Below are 20,807 nucleotides of genomic sequence, written 5' to 3' on the forward strand. Positions count from 1 at the left end.
ATTTTTCAACCATAGCAATTCTAAAAGATCTTTTATTAAGTTTTAGAAGATTTTAAATTTGTATAGTTGAGGGAACTACACAGCAATGAAACAGTAATGGAATTACAGATTCTAAAAGGACTAGAGTATTTAACTGAAGCATTATCACCTCCAATTCAAAGATGAGGAACCTGAGGCTAAGAAAGGTGGATTAAGATATAAGAAATGGTAAGCTCAATGATCTGAGAAAAAACAAGAAATGACTTGCATAAAACGATGAAGAATATAATAAGCAGAACCAAGAGAACATTGTATATAGTAACAGGAATATCATTTTAAGAACAACTTGGAGTGAATAAGTCATTTTGACTATTGTAAATACCCAAATTAACTACAAAGAGCATCTGAAAGAAGAAGCTATCTACACCTAGAGAAAGAACTGATAAATAGAAATATGTATAGAACGGTTTTACATGTATATGTGTGAGTGTGCATACACACACACAAATATATAAAAGGTATGTGTGTGTGTGTGTTTACGTCTAATGGTAGCCATCACTAGAGTGGGGGTGGAGGGAAGACAAATTTTACATAATAAGTTTTATTATATATTTAAGTGGAATAGTAACTTGTATATAATAGATTTGCAGTTTCATCTGCAATAATATTTTAATTATGACTTGGCCAAGGTCACAAAAGTAGCAAATGTCAGATCTTGGAATTCAGGTCTTTTTAGTACAACTCAGATGTTATTTCTATTATACTATGCACATCTTAATAGCTCTCCTCCTCCCCCCCCAAAGTTAGACACCAAAACTCAAAAGTTCATAGATTTAGAATTGAAAATGATGGTAGAAGTCTTCTGATATTCCTCATTTTACAGGTGAGGAAAGTGAGGCCCAGAAAATTTAAGTGGCTTGTTGACGGTCTTAAGGTAGTAGTAGAGGGGTGGACCAGTATCTCTGGTGTAAGGGCTTGCTGATCCCTTTCAGGGCTGCTCATATACTTTTGCTGTTTACCTGGTACTCAACTCTCACACTTTGCTTCAAGAAGCTATAACATGAGTAGCAGCCACAGCCTAATAAACTGTCTCAGCAGACAAGCTAAACCAGGTTGAGGGTAACCCACTGGTAGGGTAGGGGATTGTCTCCTCAAAAGCATGAAGATTTCTCCCAGTGGAATGAGTGGATGAGGATAGGATGAGGATAATCTATTCTAACAACCATGAAGGCAGCTGAAGCAGGTGACATGGAATGTTTAGTTTGGTTAGACATTTAAAACATCAAGGCTATACACTGCATCTCAGACCATCACTAGTCATCCTGACTTTTGATTCTGGAAGAGAGAGTGAGATTGAGGACTTTGTGCAATTCTCCCTCACTTAAATTCAATTCATAAGCAAAATAAGACATCACCCCATGATGTCATTTGTCCTCTTTGAAAATGAAAGACTAATAAAAGAAAGGTGCTTATTTAAATTTTTGTGGAGGGGATTTTTGATTCCTTAAAAGAAATTTGGTAAAGTACTTTCTCAATTATTGAAAATAAATTTTGTAGTAGATACATTAATTTCCATTTTAAAAGCTTAATGTCACTCACTTGGTAATTTATAAGTTTGCTGCTGGTGACTTTAGTTATTATATGGCTGAGATAAATGTGTTGGAGTTGAATAAGGAAATTGCAAGAGACTGAACATATATAAAGATTATAGTCTTATAGTGGATGACTGACAAAGTGAAGTTGGTGACATCAGTGAAGAAGACAGTGCACTGTCCAGAAGCTGTGGGATAGTAGAGATAAAGAAGCCATAGAAAAGCACAGTAGCTCAGAAGGAGGACACATAGATAATACCTAGTGTGAAGTCTTCCGTGAATCCATGACATGGTTCTTTCAGGCCAGTTTGAAGATGGAAGAAACAGCACACAAAATGTAGTTTAAAACATTGTTACCACAGAAAGTGACAGGTAAGATGTAATTGACCTTGATTACAGCAATAGAGAAACCATATACTCAAGGACTGGCAGTCAAATGGATACAGAGCTTCATGGTTTTGATGACAGGTTAGTAGACTGGGAATTAAGCTACTAACCACCAAAAATGAATGACATCTAAATTAATATACAAATTTAATGCTATGGCAAAGTGTCAACAACATACATTATAGAATTAAAAACAATAATAAAATTCTGTTTAGAACTTTAGAACAAAGTCTTCTTTAGGTTTCTCAGGTACTAAAATCTCTGTACTGAGGGGTATTTCCCTATAACCTTCTTCAGGGCCCCCAGAACATCTTTGTTCCTCAAGCTGTAGATTAGGGAATTTAGGGCTGGAGTGACAATGGTGTAAACCACAGAGAGGATACTGTTTTGCTGAGGGCTATGGTAGGCACTGGGCAGGACATACATGACCATGGAAGCTCCATGGTATAGCCCAACCACTGTCAGGTGGCATGAGCAGGTAAGGAGAGCTTTCTGTCTTCCCTCTGCTGAGGGCATGTGGAACACAACAGTCAACACTAAGGTATAGGAAGCAAGGATAGCAGAGAGGGGGATCAGAAGGAAGGTCACACCCATTATGTATACCATGAGCTCATACTGTGAGTGTTTGCAGATGCGAGCTTTAGTAATGGAAGTATTTCACAGAAAAGGTGGTGAATCTCTTGGTTTCTACAGAAAGGGAAATTCATTGTATAGATGGTATACACAAGGGCACTCACAGATGCCAAGAGTCAGGATATAGCCACCATGGACCAACAAACTGTTGGTCTCATTAAGACCATATAGTTCAAAGGGTGATGAATGACCACATAGCAGTCATATGCCATGAAAACCAGCAGTATATCTTCTGCTGGGGGAGAGCTCCAGCAAGTCACTGCTTTCCCTCCGCCATCTTGGCTCCACCCCGAGTTTTTATTTTTATCAAACAAAGTTGAGCGTCACCCATTGAGCAATAGAGAGCAGTGTATTGGGCATAAACAGGAAGCTACATACTAGAAATGGAGAACTATTCAGAAGACAAAGTATAAAAGTGGTATAAGGAAGCATGCATGACTAGAAAAAATATGGGCAGTCACATAGTGACAGCAAAGAATAACCTATAGACATTGATGAATTGATGTCTATGTAATGTCAAGAAATTAAAACAACAACTAGGTAATCCTCCTTTCCAAGATTTTTGAAAGGACATAAAATGAGTTCTACAAGATGAATAGGCCTGGATGGGTTACTATCCCACATCAATGAGAATACAAATCTGTCAAAGTATAAAAATAGAGCTTGGCCTCGAAACTTGTTTGAGTGATATTTAGGAGTTAGGGGTAGGAGTTAAAGTTAGATGCCTGAGATCACTATGGGGATTAGAGGGAGGTATTGATCATATTCAGTAAATATAAAGTCCTGTATTTCTTAGAGAAGTTGGTATTTACCTGGGATATATATATATGTACACTGTAAAAGTACTTCCCATAGCTGTTAATTGGAGGTATGTGGGTCCAAAAAGTAGTTTTAAAGAATCTAAGTCTCTTTTTTTGTTATTCCTGACTTTGGAATAACACTCTAATGGAGAGCCTTGAATAAGTTTCCCTCATAGATCAAACCTGTTGCATTTTCCTTCTCCTTCCAAGGTAAGTAAAATGTCCTTCAGGGACAGTAGGACCCCCAGATCTGCAGTCAAGAAGATCCAAGTTAAAATCTAGCCTCAAACACATATTAGTTGCTTGACCTTGGGAAAGTCACTTAACTCTTTCCTTATTTGTAAAATGGGAAAAACAAAAGCATTTATATTCCTGAGTTAATGTGAAAACTAAATAATATATGTAAAGCACTTTGCAAACCTGAAAGCACTAAATAAATTCCAGTTATGATATTAATAGCAAAATTATTATATTTGGTATTATTGTTGTTATTATTATCTTCTTCAAAGACACAAGCTTCATCTGTCTAGCATAAAACAAATTACCTGCTAATGAATTGATTAAAGTAGCTCAAAGCAGATTAGAAAAGAGTTAGGGAAGGGATTAATAACATAAACTATCTCCTTAAAATAACAAACCTGTGCCACTAGCTTTCATCCAAGAGCTTCTTGGTGCTCTTCTTTTTCCTTTGTTTTTCTTTTTTAATATTTCCTTCATTCATTCCTTCAAAGCTCTCCTTTTTTCCTAATAAGGTGAAGATCAGCCTTGGGTGTTGGGGGAAAATACCCTGCATTCTTTATACATGTGGATTTTCTCAACTTTGGAACAAATATAAATTAGTGCAATGGATATCCCCCAAAGGTTGTCTCCTGAGTAACATTTTTTTCTCCTTATACTATTTTAATTTAAGGCCTCATCAGGTCACATGGGTTCAAAATAACGTCCGTGTGCAGATGATTGCCAGATCTATGTATCCTTCCCCAACCTCTTTCCTAAATTCCAATCTCAATTTACCAGGTGCTTTTGAACAGCTCAAGTTGGATGTCCCATGGTCTCCTTAAAATCAACATGTTCAAAAACAGAACTCATTATCGTTCCCAAGTAAAATTTTTCTTTCCCACTGCTGAAGAAACCATTATCTTCCCTGTCATCTAAGTTCCCAACCTTAGTGTCATTCTACACGCTATATGTATCCAGTCTTTTGTCCAAGCTTGTGTTTTTTTACTTTAACATCTCCCATATATATATTCTTTTATTACCACCCACACAACTAACACCATTATACACAGGTATACTCCAGAGATATTGCAGGTTCAGTTCCAGACCACCACAATAAATCAAATATCTCAATAAAGGGAGTCACATGATGTTTTTGGTTTCCCAATGCATGTAAAAGTTATGTTTACACTATACTGTAATCTATTAAATATTCAATAGTATTGTGTCTAAAATATACACATCTTCATTTTAAAAATAATTTATTGTTAAAGAATGTTAGCTATCATCTAAGCCTTTAGTGATATATAATCTTTTGCTACTGGGGGGGTTTTGCCTCAATTTTGATGGCTGCTGATTGAGCAGGATGGTGGTTACTGAAGGATGGGGTGTCTGTGGCAATTTCTTAAAATAAAACAACAATGAAGTTTGCTGCATCGATTGACTTTTCCTTTCACTTGAATACTTACAGGCCATTACAAAGTTATGAATTGGACTAATTTCAATATTGTTGTGTCTCAGGGCATAGGGAGGCCCAAGAAGGGTGAGAGAGAGGGGAAATGGCAGGTCAGTGGAGTAGTCAGAACACACACAACTTTTAACAATTAAACTCACCATCTCATATGGGTGTGTGTTTTTTTAATTAGTACTGTCTTATTTTTTCAATTACATGTAAAAAATAATTTTTAATTTTCACTTTTTATAAAATTTTGAGTTCCAGATTTTCTCCCTCCATCTCTTTCTTTTCACCTCTTTTAGACAGTAAGAAATTTGATATAGGTTATAATGGGGCACTTGGCTGCTTGTACTCAGACCCCACTTCCAAGATCATATTTCTCCCTGGTCTCAAGGCACTATCCCTAGCAGTTTCCCTCCAGCCCAAGGACCCTATCTCTGGCAATAATTCATGAGTGGGTCCAGTGAGGCAAACTACCTCTCCTTATTGCAAGAACAAACTGACCTCTGTAGAATTTCCCTTGTACTATCTTGTATCAGCACACCTATCATGTACTGATTCCCAGTTATCACATATGATTCAGAAGTCAAGTTATAGACATCAATTCCTGAAACTATATTGTTACAGACATAACAGACCAAAAATATACCCTTTAGGAGCTCCCCCCCCCCCCACCATTTTCAGTAGTCAATGAAGCCTGTGACCAAGGTTGTATGATATCACCTAATTAGCATACTTGGCACATAATCTAATGCTTTTTCTATATAAGCTTTATCATCATTCTTGTTAGATTTCAGGTTCCTTGAGAAGTCTTGCCCACTGTATAGCATAACAATAAACTTTTGCCAACTTGACTCAAAGAATGCTTGTGTCTGTGAATTCATTCCAGATGTCCCTGTTCTGTGCTTTGATCCTTGAGGGTATCTGAACCTCTCAGACCACAACATTTTTGGCACCCAACATGGAGCTTAAGCCTTCTCCTAGTTACGGTAAGTTTCCCACTTCTCTCGCCCTATAGTTGGGTCACCCCTCAAGCACCTAGGAAGGCTAGCAGGGGCTTTGGGTTGAGCCTGCAACAGACCCTGGCAGAATTCCCTCTTGACAAGAAATGCTTTGTTTAAGAACTTCTGTGGGTTATTTCTCCCTCTCCAGGACACTGGTAGAGGCTAGTAGACTACAACAGCCCTATTGCCACCATCCTTTTATCTATAGGTTTATAAGCAAGAAGAATGGGCCAATCTCTCTCCACACCTTGAGATTCACCCCTAGGTTATCTTCTACAGTACTGGAAAAAGCTTGGTCTCCAAGACCTGATAAAGGAACACTTTGCCTGACCTCTATAAAATCTGGAGGACCACAAAAAATTGTCTGATTTGTGCAGGGGATTTCTGACAAACCTCTCTGAGCTTTTGGATTCTCCCTGTCATTATCTGTATCACTCTGTATCTGTCTCTGTGTGGTGGGAGTGAGTGTCTGTGTGTAATCTGACACCCTGGGAGGTTTTAAATGCAGCCAGCCAGCAAGAGTGACCTCCAAGGGATGCAGCTGAACTTTGCTTGGAATGCCACTTTCTCTTTCCCTCCCTCCTCCTGCCTTCCCTGATTGCAGCAGCCTTAAAGAAGAGGGTGTATGGGAGAGAGAAAGAGAGAGAGGAATACTTTACTATTTAGGTTATACGATTGGTAAATGCAAGTCAAAGAGAGTAAGAGAAGTCTCAAATCAGAATTAGAAAGAAATAAGATATGTGTAGTTTTAAAGGGGCTTTAATCAAAGTCCACCAGAGGGATAAGTAGACAGAAAGGCAATAAAGTTAAAATATGTAAAAATGAGAGGAGTATGAGTAGAAAGAAAGGCATAATCTATTTGCATGATCAGTATGAACAGAGAGTTTAAGAGTAAGCAGTTTGGAAACTTTTGGAAAATTGTTGGAACAAAATTTCTCTCTATCTCCATTGCAATTGTGGCCAAGTTTTGAATGTAGAGGGAGAGACAAGAAAGAAAGGAAGAACCTTTTCCCCTCTGATCAAAGAGAGGCAGATTGACTTGCACTTAATCTTTCCTGCCTCATATAAAAGAGGAAAGTTTTTGTGTACCAGAACACAATCAAAAGGTAATTGAATTCATTCTGGTCATATTTTAAGTAAAAATGTGGCACTTCTAATTTAATGCTCAAGATAAGTCAGAATTCATTATACTATTCGGCACTAAAGCAAATTGGGAGAATGTATGGATGTGAAATTTGTTAATTGGGTGACCTTAAGCAAGTTACCTCAGTTTACCTCATATGATTGAAAGGTGCCTAACACAATTCCTGGCAGAGGGAAGACACTAAAAATGTTAACTGTTATTATTAGTTCCTTAATTAGATGTGACTAGTGTATAATACCAATGGTGATGAGATGCCCAATTTTCTGTGTAATGCAATTTGGAAATGCATTCAACAGAACTAGAGTCACCTGATTGGTAAGGTGTTTGTTTCAAAATTTTAAATACCTAGTATTGTTTCAAATTGACAAACTTTTATATCATTTATGTCAAACAACTTTTCATAATTTGGATGTTGTTAAAGTATGAACTGAAAGAAACTAAAAGATAGTGGAAAAATTGTGTAAAACCAATTTTTACTTTATCAGTCCTGCTAACCCTGTCTTATAATGTTTTATAACTGCCATTTAGAAAACTAGGTTATTTCCACCTTTGCCTGTAGTTAAAGAGGAGGTTACAACTAAAACAGTTTGGCTATCACTTATGAAAGTTGTAAGATTATTAACTAAATTCTTTGGGATTACTGTTTTAATGCTAAAACCTAAAATTGTTAATTGATTATTATGTGTCGAAAGGAGAGGATTGGGTGGAAGCCTTATCTGGATTGGTTCTGCCCATTCAGAATAGTCCTCCTTGGAGTATGAGGTCAGCAGTCAGGATCAGCCCCTCCTTGGGGTCCATGTTGATTTCCCTTATTTTGTAAACTTGCCATGGTCCCTGGAAACCATATGTGTAGGCAAGCTCATCAGCCCCAAGAAAAGAACTTGTTTGGGTTATGGAGTTCCCAAATAATGAACTTGGCTTGATGAGAAATTGCAAATTTATGTACAATAGATAGAAATGATTTCTAATGATTGGCTTTTACAGCAGGACAAGTTTAAATTTGAGAAGGAAATATTAAATGGAATCCCTTATGTATGTGAATCCTGGTAAATCTTTATTGCTTATTGCAACTCCATGAGAGTAAAATTAACTGTATCTGGCTCTAAGTTGAGATTATTGAAACTTACTGTTTGAGGTAAAAGGCTCTCGGGACCATAACTTATTTTGTTTTGAGTTTGAATTTGGACATAGTTGTCTGCATTAAATCAGTATCTGAGAGAAATGTCACAAGCTACTTAGAGAGGGGGAATGTGATTCTGTACTGTTAATAGGTGAAGGTCTGCATCTGGGAAAAAGCTGTGAGGACAATCTTAGCCTTAATATAGGATGGGATCCTCCTGACTCAGTTTCCCCATTGTGTTCCTTTGAAAAGGAATGCTTCCCACCTGACTATTTCTGAGTTTGACGATGAAATGAAATTGATACTGCATGGTTGAAGAATTGTGAGTCTTGTTTGAATTCAAGCAGAGCTAAGGATGGTTTATCCTGTCATATTTGGCATGTCACATGTCCTTGCTTTTCCTTTATAGCAGATTTCTATGATCAGAGCAAGTGGTCAGTAAAAGACATGAGCACAATGTAAGTATGTGAGATCTTGATGTTTTGATCTGAATTTGCAGTCATCCCACGGCCTAAGTAAGAGTAAAATTAGTGTTTAAATTTATCATATGTAAAATATTCACTTTCTGAAGTATCTCTTTCTTCCAGAGTGAATATAATTAGAGAAGGATAAATAAGCTTGTGAAACAAAGATGTGTGTCTATTCAGTTGTGAGGTTAAAGTCAGGGACCTCTTTTGCTTAAGGCAATAAAGTTATATTAGTGAAGAGTAATAATTTATGAGCTATCTTGTCTTATGGTTGAAATGTAAAAGAAAGTTGAGTAGTCTGAATAATGAGTTTGAAAGATTTGGAAAGATAAATAAAGGTTCGATTGAAAATATGGAAGGTAGATAAGAAAGACTGGGACAAATGGGAGACATCCAAGTCCCTCCTGTTGTCCATGGATAGTTGCTCTGGGTACCTTTGTGCCAAATTCAGATGGTTTAAGTTTGTTGAGAGGGTGTGAGGAAGTATAACAGTCTTTTAAGAAAGGCAATAGCTCAACCAAATTTCAGATAGCTTTGTTGGAAGAACAGCTCACACTTATCCCACTTCTAGTCATTTTCCTCCTACTCCTTTTTGGCCCTTGTCTACTTAATCTCCTTGCCAGATTTGTCTTCCCTAGGCTCAGTGCCCTTTACTTGCAGATAACTACTCAGGCTGGGTACCAACTTCTGTCCAAAACCACCACCTATCACCCTTTGGACCTGGCATCAGCCAAGGTCCAGATACTGGCTAAAGATACAAGACCTTGAATGGCACCCCATGAGGCAGGGACAACTCTATATCCAATCCCAGCATGAATCTGTTTCAGAAGCCAAGACTTTTGTCTCTTACCCCAAAAGATTTTGGGTCCCATCTGCTTAAGATGGGAATGATGGGGTCAAGCACTTGTACTCTGACCCCACTTTCAAGATCATATTTCTCCCTAGCCTCAAGGCACTATCTCTGGCAGTTTCCCTTTAGCCCAAGGACCCTATCTCTGACAATAACTCATGAGTGGGCCCAGTGAGGCCAACTACCTCTCCTTGTTACAAGAACAAGCTGACCTCTGTAGAATTTCCCTTGTACTATCTTGTATCAACAAAACTATCATGTACTGATTCCCAGTTATCATATATGATCCAGAGGTCAAGTTACAGACATCGATTCCTGAAACTATCTTGTTACAGACATAACAGACCAAAAATATACCCTTTAGGAACCCTCTCTTCTCCCCCACCCCCATTTCCAGTAGTGAATGACTCCTGTGACCAAGGTTGTAAGTTATCACCTAATTAGCATACTTGGCACATAATCCACTGTTTTTCCTATATAAGCTTTAGCATCATTCTTGTTAGGTTGCAGGTTCCTTGAGAATTCTTGTCTGCTGTATAGTATAACAATAAACTTTTGCCAACTTGACTCAAAGAATGCTTGAGTCTGTGAATTCATTCCAGATGACTCTGTCCTGTACTCTGTTCCTTGAGGGGTCTCTGAACCTCTCAGACCGCAATAGATTATATATGTTCAATCATGTAAAACCTATTTTCATGTTAGTCATATTGTGAAAGAAAAAAGTTTGCAAAAAATTACATTTTGCAAAAAAATTAAAAACCACAAAAAATAAAGTGAAAATAGTATGCTTTGATCCGTATTCAGACACAATAACAGCAACATTGTACAATGATCAACTGTGAATGACTTAGTTATTCTCAGCAATACAAAGATCCAAGACAATTTTAAAGGACTCATTTAAAATTCTGTCTACATCTAGAGAAAGAACTGATGTAGTCTGAGTGTAGAGTGAAGCATACTATCTTTCACTTTATTTTTTCATGTTTTTCCTCCTATTGATCTGTTTCTTCTTTCACAGCATGACTAATATGGAAATCTGTTTTACAAGATTGTACAAATATAACTTATATCAAATTGTTTATTGTCTTAGGGAGGGAGGATATGAAGAAAGGAGGAAGGAAATTTGAACTTAAATTTTTTAAATGAATGTTAAATATTGTTTTTATATGTAATTGGGGGAAAATCAATATTTAAAAACAACAACAACAACAACAAAACAAAACAAAATCTCCAGCAACCTGTCTTCTGATTGTCTATAGATAACATAGTCAGAATCAAGATTACATCATTTGGACCTCCCCTTTGGAAACCTCCTTAACCACAGCTAAGATGTGATTTAATCACAAGACAAAGGTCCTCAGGTGATGGGATTAGTGTGCAGTTGGCACGTTGGCAAGCATAGATTTTGCATTTGAACTAAGTGGCCAGCTCATTGAAATTGTGCTCTCTGAAGCATAATTTGAATGTTAAACAGTTTAGTTTGAGAAAGGACCTCAGTGTCTGTTATCTTATCCTGCCAGGGGATCTTCAGAATCTTCCTAAGACAATTTAAATGGAAGCAATTCAGTTTCCTGGTATGGTGCTTGTATACTGTCCAGATTTCACAGGCATACAACAATGAGGTCAACACAACAGCTCTGTAGACCTTCAGTTTGGTATTCAAATACCTCTTCTCTCCCATACCTTCCTTCAGAGCCTCCCAAACACCAAGCTAACTCTGGCAATGCATGTGTCAACCTCTTTGTCAATGTGTACGTCCCTAGAAGTACACTACTAAGGTAAGTGAACTTATCCACAGCATTCAAAACTTTTCCTTTTGCTGTAACCAATGGTTCCACCTATGAGTAGTGTGGTGGTGGCTGATGGAGCACCTACATTTTCTTGGTGCTAATTGTTAGGCCAACAATAGCACAAGCAGCAGAGAATTAATCCATACTTTGTTGCATCTCAGCTTCTGATACTGCATTAAGTGCACAATTATCTGCAAACAGAAAATCATGCAGCAACACTCACTCCACTTTGGTCTTGACTTGTAGTCTTTTCAAGTTGAAGAACTTACTGTCAGTGCAGTAGCTGACTTTGATGCTATGTTCATCCTCATTGAAAGCATTTTACAACATGGCTGAAAATATCATGCTAAAAAGCATGGGATCAACTGCACAGCCTTGCTTTACTCCAGTGGTGACTGGGAAAGCACAAGAGCATTGTACTCTTGTACAAAGAACAAACAAAGCTTAGAGAGATGCAGGATTCTTGGCTTAGTAAGAAGGCAGATGGAATTTAGTTTTATGCTGATAATAGCAATCCAAAGCGCTTTTATGCCCTGATGACTATTTATGGGCCAAAGACCTATGGTGCATCTCAACTACTCAATGCTGATGGAGCCACATTGATTAGTGATAAGGACATAATCCTAGAGAAGAGAGACTGAACACTTCCATAATGTTCTCAACAGACCATCATCAATCAATGTTGAGGCCATTGACTATTTACCTCGGGTTGAAGTCAATCCCTCCCTAGCTGAAGTTTCAACTGAAGAAGAGATTTTAAATGCCATTAGGCTCTGTTGGCAAAGCACTTGGTGCTGATTTTATTCCAGCTTAGATTTACAAGGTACAAAAGTGGAAATAATTACAAGATGAAAGCTTGGCCTTTAGGCAAGTTTTTCTGGAATGTGGGTGGTGGGTGAAGTTTACAAGATGAAGGAACCTGAAAAGAGAATATTAAATTTAGCTTGATTAAGCTTTAGCAAAACAATTAAAATCAATGTTCAATTTTATAGCCCATGCCTACAACTCTCTCACTCTTCACCTACAACTTCCATTTTCCATGTTTTCCTTTAAGACTCAGATCAAAATTTACTCTCTCTGGGTACCAGCTTCAGTCCCTTCCATCTGAGAGTAATTATACTTAATGAAATGTATACTGAGAAAATTATACTGTATGCATATTGTATGTTCATGATTGTTTGCATGCTATCTTCCCCACTGGAATGTTATCTCCTGGAGAGCAATTATCATTTAAAAAAATTTTGTATGCTCAGTGTTTAACATGATTGTAACTTAGTAAGTGTTTAACAAATACTGCAATCATTGAATATCAATGAGATGCTATCCTTAATCACCATACTTTCTGAAATTGAAATGTTATAGTCTTTTTTACTTTTGCTATTCATTTTTTTGAGTGTTTGCTATGTCACTTTGCTTTATTATGGACTATGTCCCTTGGGATAAGGCTGGTGTTTTTTAATAGTTAGCCTTCCTTTACTGTTTCAGTTTAATTTATTAATTAAGCTAGCTATTAATCAATAAACTGATGGTCAGTGATTTCTTTCAATAACCAAAAACAAAACCATGGAGACACTGAATGCTTTAAATACTTTAGAAAAGGGGATACCTCTGACAGGTGAAAAGCAATTAATTGGACAATTAATGAGGAGAGGGGTTAAAAGTCTTCTTTTAGCCTGCTGAGAACATGGCTTGATTATGAGATTCAACTGCTCCAGAAATCTGGACAGAGGAATACATCTCCATCTAGATCAGTCTGGTTGGTTTTCTTTTTCATGTACTGGGTTACACTAAACTCCAGTGGTGGGGTGCTCATTGTTTTGGGGCAGGAATTCACCTAGATTAGATTTTGTTTATACTCTAAATGTAAATAAGGTCTCCTACTTGCATAAGGTCCTGCCCCAAGGATTAGGGCAATTTCCTTTATCAATCACACCCTTCAAAGTGGCTGAGTATAGGGGCTGGGCCCTAAATGAGGAAATAAATAGTCTGAATCCTAATTAATAATGGGTTATTAATGGAATAGAGAAATAATTTCATTTATTCCCCCCTTCAATTCTTTTGAGAGACACAATCTCCTCAGTGAATCACTAACTGATATGACAAATGCTTCATCAAGGATTTTTTTTTAACTATGAGGCTTATGACAGGAAACAACATGAGGGGAAGAGGGAGAGAGGTTGACAAATATTGACAGGACCAATTGGGGGAAGTCCGCTTTGGCAAGTAGACCTTACAGAATAGAGACACTTAGGGAAGAAGTAAATTAAAAAAATAATAATCCACTCCCACTGTCTATTTCATCAGTCTATCGCATCTTAGAACTTGAAGATCTCATAAAGTTTTCTGGTTTTTGAGAACATCTCCTAATGCAGTCTTCTGGTCCCCTGGAAATTTCTTCTCTTAGGCATCCTGGAATGGGTGGGGTTTCTAGCTTCTAGCAAATTTGCTTCTCCAGTTTAGGTCACCTGCAAAGATGCCCTTTTCTGTTAAAATTTCTTAAAAAATAAATCTTAATACTATTTTAAGTTTACTTTGTCAATAACCAGTTCAGATAGTGAGAGCTATCTCAAACTTTGTGCCTCTACTAATAAGAACATCTAATTGGGAACCTTTTAGACCAGAGAATTGACATTTTAAGGTTGACAAATTGTCATGTTGATATATTTAAAAAATTCAAATAACTGAAGAATTAGAAAATATAAAATATAAAATATAAAATTTAGCTTACATAAGTACCTAATCATTATTATGTTATTTACTTTAGTTATTTTCCTTTAACTTCTCATTCACTCTTTAGGAGGATGAGATTTTACTAAGGAACTAATAACAGAACACTTTTATAAGAGGATGACCCCTAATTACAAAAATAACTTCTCTAAAAGTTGTCATATTACCTTCAATTGTAGCAAAAGGTTCTGGGGTGGGATGTATAAATACATTGAGTAATAATTTTAAACAATACAAATTAAATAAGTTGTTCATAACAAAACATTTTCAGTTGGTAACCATGTTCAAATGAATAACCCTGAGGAAAAGAGTATATCCCCTTAAGAAAACACAAAATAGTCCATAAGTCATTCATCTTTTGAGATAAGTAATTGTACTGAAATTTTTCTCATTAACACAGAACAGAAAACAGTTATAATATTAATCTCACTAAATAACAGAATTATATTCTGGCTTCACATCATTGCCTAATTAGGCACATCACTGAGAGATATTAAAGGACCTAATGTTATATAGGAAGATATAACTAGTAACAGGCAGATGAAAAGGCCAAATACTCTTTTGCTTGGTTGTTTAGAATATAGAAAGGACTAAAATTCTAGACTAAATAGCTCAATACCTGCATCTTATTATACTAGCTCAGGTGTGTTCTTGTATTAGCCTATAAGATAAAAATCTAATATAGTGTTCATACTGATAACCTGTCACAGAAGAAAAATAGGGACATAGCTATATAGTAAGGAGAAAATGTTCACCTTTCTTGAGGTCCATTTCAGTCTAGAGTCATATATGTAATCAATTATACTGAGCCAGGCTTAAATGGTGGATACTTTTCATTCAAGAAGAAATGTCATAATGGGAAATCAAATCAGGTTGATCCTATCTCAGCCCATGCCATGAGTCATTCTCCTAGCCTTTCCCATGAGAAATTCCACTTGTATGGATGTCAACTCCATAGGGTTATTGGCATCATTGTGTGTAGGAAGCCTATATTATGGATAAAGTTGTGGAGGCATGAAGGCTCTATGGTCTCCTTCTTGTTTTTGAATCATTATGTCCAACTCTTCATGACCTTATTTTGGTTTTTCTTGACAAAGATGGTAGAATAGTTTGTCATATCCTTCTCTAGCCCATTTTGCAAATGAGGAACTGAGGCAAACAGGGTTAAGTGTCTTGCATAGGGTCACATAACTAATAAGTATCTGAATCTGGATTTGAACTCATGAAAATGAATCTTCCTGATTCCAAGCCCAATACCCTATCTACTGCACCACCTAGCTGCGTAGTCTCCTAATGGTCAGCTCCATATAGTATAAATACCTGTTTGTTTGTTTGTTTGTTTGTTTTTGGTGTTTATGGCATGCTTAGAATAATTAATAGAAATTTTTACTTACCCAAATGATACTTAATTTTTAATACAATGTTGGTATGCTGTTTATAATGTTTGAGGAAGAAGCTTTTTTAGGTCATCATTAATACTGAGCTCTTCAGAAGGATGGAAAATGGTGGACACTTGAGATACCAACACTCTCCAGATTTTATAAACATATTTAGCTTTTGCTCACTGAATTTTTATCCCTAAAGTCAGATGGACATCTTTTTGCTTCTTTTTAAAAAAAAGTTTTATATTCTGATTTCTCTGGTGCAAAATATTTTGTCTTTTCTTTAGGTCAATCAATTCTCTGAACTTTCTTGTTCAAACTTTTTGAAATAAGAATCTCCTTAAGACATTTCATTTTGTGATGCCAGCTTACTTTCATATCAATTATATGTGTTATTTTTGAAGTAAGGGGGTATTAGAGTAGGAGAGTATTGTAACAGAGAGGATCAGTGCTTAGATATTAATATACAGGAAAACAGAAAGTACTAGGGTATAAGCCCTGGTTCAAATGCATTAGGTTTTCTCCTGGCAGGAGGCTGAGTTAAATTGCAAAAGAAAATGCTATGGTTTTTATTATTGGTATATTAATAAGCTTCCCTAAAGTCAGAACTAAATAATTATAATTAAGTGTTTAGCACAATGCCTGATACACAGTAGACATTATATAAGTATTAGTTGTTTTTATGATCATTATTAATTCTCTTTCTTTGCCATAGGCTTAAAAAACAAGTCAGTTCCATTTTGCTCTCTGTGATAAGGCTGGTTATCTGCAACATGTGGTCTCATTTGTCCCTTTCACACACCCATCATGTAGAAATGGAAGAATCTCTCTACAAGGATGTGGTTTAGAACGGTGACTAGAGAGTAGGAATTCTTTTATTACAGGAAAATAAGTATGATTAGACATGACCAGAAACACCTACATTCCAAAGGTGGGGGCCAGAGGAGGAGGTAAGTACTTTTTTTTTCCTTCTTAGTATCTCCATTTATCTCAAGCTTTTCTCTAGATAGGTATATTCAGCTACAACCTGACATAGACAGATAAGCCCTGCCAGCTCATAGAGAAGATGCCCTTTTTACCCTTATGTAATGGAGGTAGATGGAAGATTACTTCATGCTTATGATGAGAAGCGTCAGTGAGTCAGATATGTAAATGCAGAATTTTTGTGGCCATCTGAGGATCAAGTAATTAAACTACTTTTTCTAGCTCTCCCATTTTTGGACCTTGGATTAATAATAGCAGCCCAAGACAAGGGCTGGATCATAATCAATGATTTTTCACAAAGGTTATAGAAACTGGATGACTTTGGAAGTGGATGCTGAGTATTGTTTTTAAGGTACTTTCCTACTATGTATCCTGATTTGCCACTTTTAGTAAATCATTCTTTTACACTTCTTCAAATTATGCCATGTGTTTGATATTAACTGGTCTCAAGGAGGGGATTCACAGTGGAATATGAAATTCAGAAAACAAATTTGAGCAAATATAAACATGAATCTAAGGACAAATACCCAAGATTAATACAAGGGACTGATTACACAATAATGATTGTTAATTTTTGCATTTATTTTATTAACATCCTCCAATGGTTTATTGTTGCATGAAAGTGATCCTGACTATTACAGCAAGATAAAAGTTCTGTCAGGTCACTTTAGTCTATAAGGACTTTGAGTAATGTGTTTATGGTTTATTGCATGCTTGTCATCTGAATACCAAGGTAAATTAAGAGAAACTTAACACCAAGTTGGTTGCAAAACAATTAATTTTTAAGCATAGCAATTCTAAAAGAACTTTTATTATGTTATAGATGGATTTAAATTTATATAGTGGAAAGAACTATATAGCAATGAAAGAGCAATGGAACTATAGATTCTAAAAGGACTAAATATTTAATAGAAGTATTATCACCCCCAATTCAAAGATGAGTAACTTGAGGCTAAGAAAGGTGGATTACTACTGTACTATAAGAAATGGTGAGCTCAATGATCTTAGAAAAACATGGAAAGACTTTCCTAAAATGATGAAGAGTGAAATAAGTGAAACCAGGAGAACATTGTGTATAGTAACAGCAATATTGTTTTAAAAATAACTTTGAGTGAATAAGTCATTTTGATTATTATAAATATTCAAATTAACTACAAAGAACATGTGAAGGAAGATATATCTGCATCCAGAGAAAGAACTGATAAAAAAGAAATTTACTTGATGACTTTATTATATATTTAAATGGAATACTTGTAAATAATAGATTTGCAGTTTCATGTGCAACAATAATTTTAAATTACATTATGTCATGGAAATGCTTATTTGATCACATAAATTAAGCATAAAATAAATAAAAATTCCAGAAATGAAAAAGAAAGGTGAAGTGAGTTGGCCAAGGTCACAAAAGTAACAAATGTCAGATCTTCAAATTCAGGCCTTTTTAATGCAAATCAGATGTTTTTCCTAATATACCATGCACATCTTAATAGCTCCCCACTCCTCCCCCAAAAAAGAAAAGTTGGACATTAAGCCTCAAAGGATCATAGATTTAGAATTGAAAAGGATTATAGAAGTCTTCTGGCACCCCCCATTTTACAGATGAGGAAATGGAGGCCCAAAAAGTTTAAGTGGCTTGTTGAAGGTCATAAGATAGTAGTAGAGGGGTGGACTAGTACTTCTGGTGCAAGAACTCACCAAGCATCTAACTTTTGTGTCTACCTGGCACTCAAAAACTCTCACCTGTTGCACCAAGAAGCTGTAACATGACCAGCTGCCACACCCTGGTTAACCATCTCAGCAGACAGACTAAACCAGGTTTAGGGTAACCAATGGGCCCCAAGCCCATTGATAAGTTAGGGGGTTGTCTACTCCCAAGCTTAAAAATTTCCCCCAGTGGAATTGGTGGATGAGAATAATTTGTTCCAACAGTCACTAAGGTAGCTGAAGCAGGTACCATGGAGTGTTCAGTTTGGTCAGACACGGAAAACACCAAGGTCATTCCCTGCATCTCAGGCCATTGCTGTCATCCTGACTTTTGTCTTGCTGGTGGACTTTGATAATTCTGGAAGAGAGAGTGAGGCTGAGAACTTTGTGTAACTCTCTCACTTAAATCCCATTCACATCACAATCTATTCACAAGACATCACCCCATGATGTCATTAGTCCTCTTCAAAAATGAAAGACTAACAAAAGAAAGGTGGTTATTTAAAACTGGGTGGAAGTGATTTTTGATTCCTTAAAAGGAATTTGGTAAAGTACTTTCCTTCTCAATTATTGAAAATAAATTTTGAAGTAGATACATTAATTTCCATTTTTAAAGCTTAATGTCATTCAGTTGCTAATTTATAAATTTACTGCTGGTGACTGTAGTTATTATATGGCTGAGATAAATTTGTTGGAGTTGAATGAGGAAATGGCAAGAGACTGAACACATATGAAGATTTCAGTCTTATAGTAGATGACTGACAAGGTGAAGTGGGAGAGACATCAGTGGAGAAGACAATGCACTGTCCAGCAGCTGTGGGATAGTAAGATAAAAAAGCCATAGAAAAGCTTAGTAGCTCAGAAGGAGGACACATAGATAATAGCTAGTGTGAAATCTTCCATTAATCCATGGAAAAGTTCTTTCATGTCAGTTTGAAGATGGAAGAAACAGCACACAAAATGTAGTTTAAGACATTGTTACCACATAAAGTGACAGGTAAGATGTAATCAACCTTGATTACAGCAAGAGAGAAACCATATACTCAAGGGCTGACAGTCAACTGAATACAGAGCTCCATGGTCTTGATGACAGGTTAGTAGACTGGGAATTAACCTCCTACACACCAAAAATGAATGACATCTGAATTAATATACAAATTTAATTCTATGGCAAAGTGTCAACAATATACATTATTGAATTAAAAACAATAATAACAAAATTCTGTTTAGAGCTTTAGAACTTAGTCTTCTTTAGGTTTCTCAGGTACTAAAATCTCTGTACTGAGGGGCCTTTCCCTATAACCTTCTTCAGGGCTCCCAGTACATCTTTGTTCCTCAGGCTGTAGATTAGGGGATTCAGGGCTGGAGTGACAATGGTGTAGAACACAGAGAGAATATTGTCTTGCTGAGAGCTGTGGTAGGCACTGGGCAGGACATACATGAACATGGCAGCTCCATAGTACAGCCCAACCACTGTCAGGTGGGATGAGCAGGTAAGGAGAGCTTTCTCTCTCCCCTGTCCTGAGGGCATGTGGAACACATCAGTCAACACTAAGGCATAGGAGGCAAAGATGGCAGAGAGGGGCATCAGGAGGAAGGTCACACCTGTTGTGTATAGAATGAACTTGTACTGTGAAGTGTCAACACATGCCAGCTTCAGCAGTGGAGGGATCTCACAGAGCAGGTGGTGGATCTCTTGGTTTCTACAGAAAGGGAAGTGCATGGTATAGATGGTGTGTACAAGGGCACTCAGAGATGCCAAGAGCCAGGACACAGCCACCATGGACCAGCAAACCTTTGGTCTCATAATTACCATATAATTCAAGGGATGTCGAATGGCCACATAGCGGTCATATGCCATGAAAGCTAACAGAATATCTTCTGCACCCCCAAGTGTCAGTGCCAAGAACATTTGAAGCCCACAGCCTGTAAAGGAGATGGTGTTTTGTCCACTCAGGTAATCTACCAATGTTTTGGGGGCAACAACTGATGTGAAGAGCAGGTCCAGAAGTGAGAGCTGGCTGAGCATGAAGTACATGGGCACATGGAGCCGGTTGTCCATGGCAATCAACAACAGCAGGAGACCATTACTGGCCATGGCCACCAGATAAAGAAATATGATTATGACACAGATGAGTTCAGGGAATCTACTATCCTGGAGAATTCCAATGAGGAAAAAACTGTTTATCAAGGTCACATTCCAGAGTTCCATTCCACAGATTCTTCAGTTTCCTGTAACCAGAGGCTCAGTGGATCTGTATCCCAAATGATTCAAGAGTATTCTAAATCCTGTTGCTAGAATACATTGAAAGTTTCTTACTTTAAAGTCAGTGAGTTGACAAATTCCCTATTGTACCCAGACACCTGTCTCAGAGTTAATGCTGAGATAGCCTTCTTATTATTCTGCTTCCACTCAGATAATAGAGCTTATGTGCTTACAAATGTGCTGATCTTCTGATAATGGACTGCTTTAAGAAAGTTTGACAGATGTGGAATATAAAAATGGAGGCTTTTCTAAGCATAGCTCTGTTAAAAGTTTTTGATATACTTTCCAGAACCCTGACTTCATGTA

The 20,807-nt window shown here is 36.9% G+C and overlaps 1 protein-coding gene and 1 pseudogene across 1 annotated transcript; both read right to left on the reverse strand.

Annotated features, from left to right (window-relative positions):
• Positions 1–2,210: 2,210 nt before the first annotated feature.
• On the reverse strand, positions 2,211–2,922 carry LOC114034621 (annotated as a pseudogene).
• Positions 2,923–19,502: 16,580 nt separating this feature from the next.
• On the reverse strand, positions 19,503–20,447 carry LOC114034758 (olfactory receptor 2AG1-like). The gene has a single exon (XM_027850554.1). It carries the CDS (start codon positions 20,445–20,447, stop codon positions 19,503–19,505), a length of 945 nt encoding a protein of 314 aa, XP_027706355.1.
• Between the last annotated feature and the right edge of the window lie 360 nt (positions 20,448–20,807).

This window comes from Vombatus ursinus, unplaced genomic scaffold (genome assembly GCF_900497805.2).
Source record: "Vombatus ursinus unplaced genomic scaffold, bare-nosed wombat genome assembly UNPS02009062.1, whole genome shotgun sequence".
In the NCBI taxonomy this organism is placed as follows: Eukaryota; Metazoa; Chordata; class Mammalia; order Diprotodontia; family Vombatidae; genus Vombatus; species Vombatus ursinus.

Bases quoted from the DNA above. Each gene is read 5' to 3' on its own strand.
- LOC114034758 (XM_027850554.1), bottom strand. From the start codon at position 20,447: ATGGAACTCTGGAATGTGACCTTGATAAACAGTTTTTTCCTCATTGGA.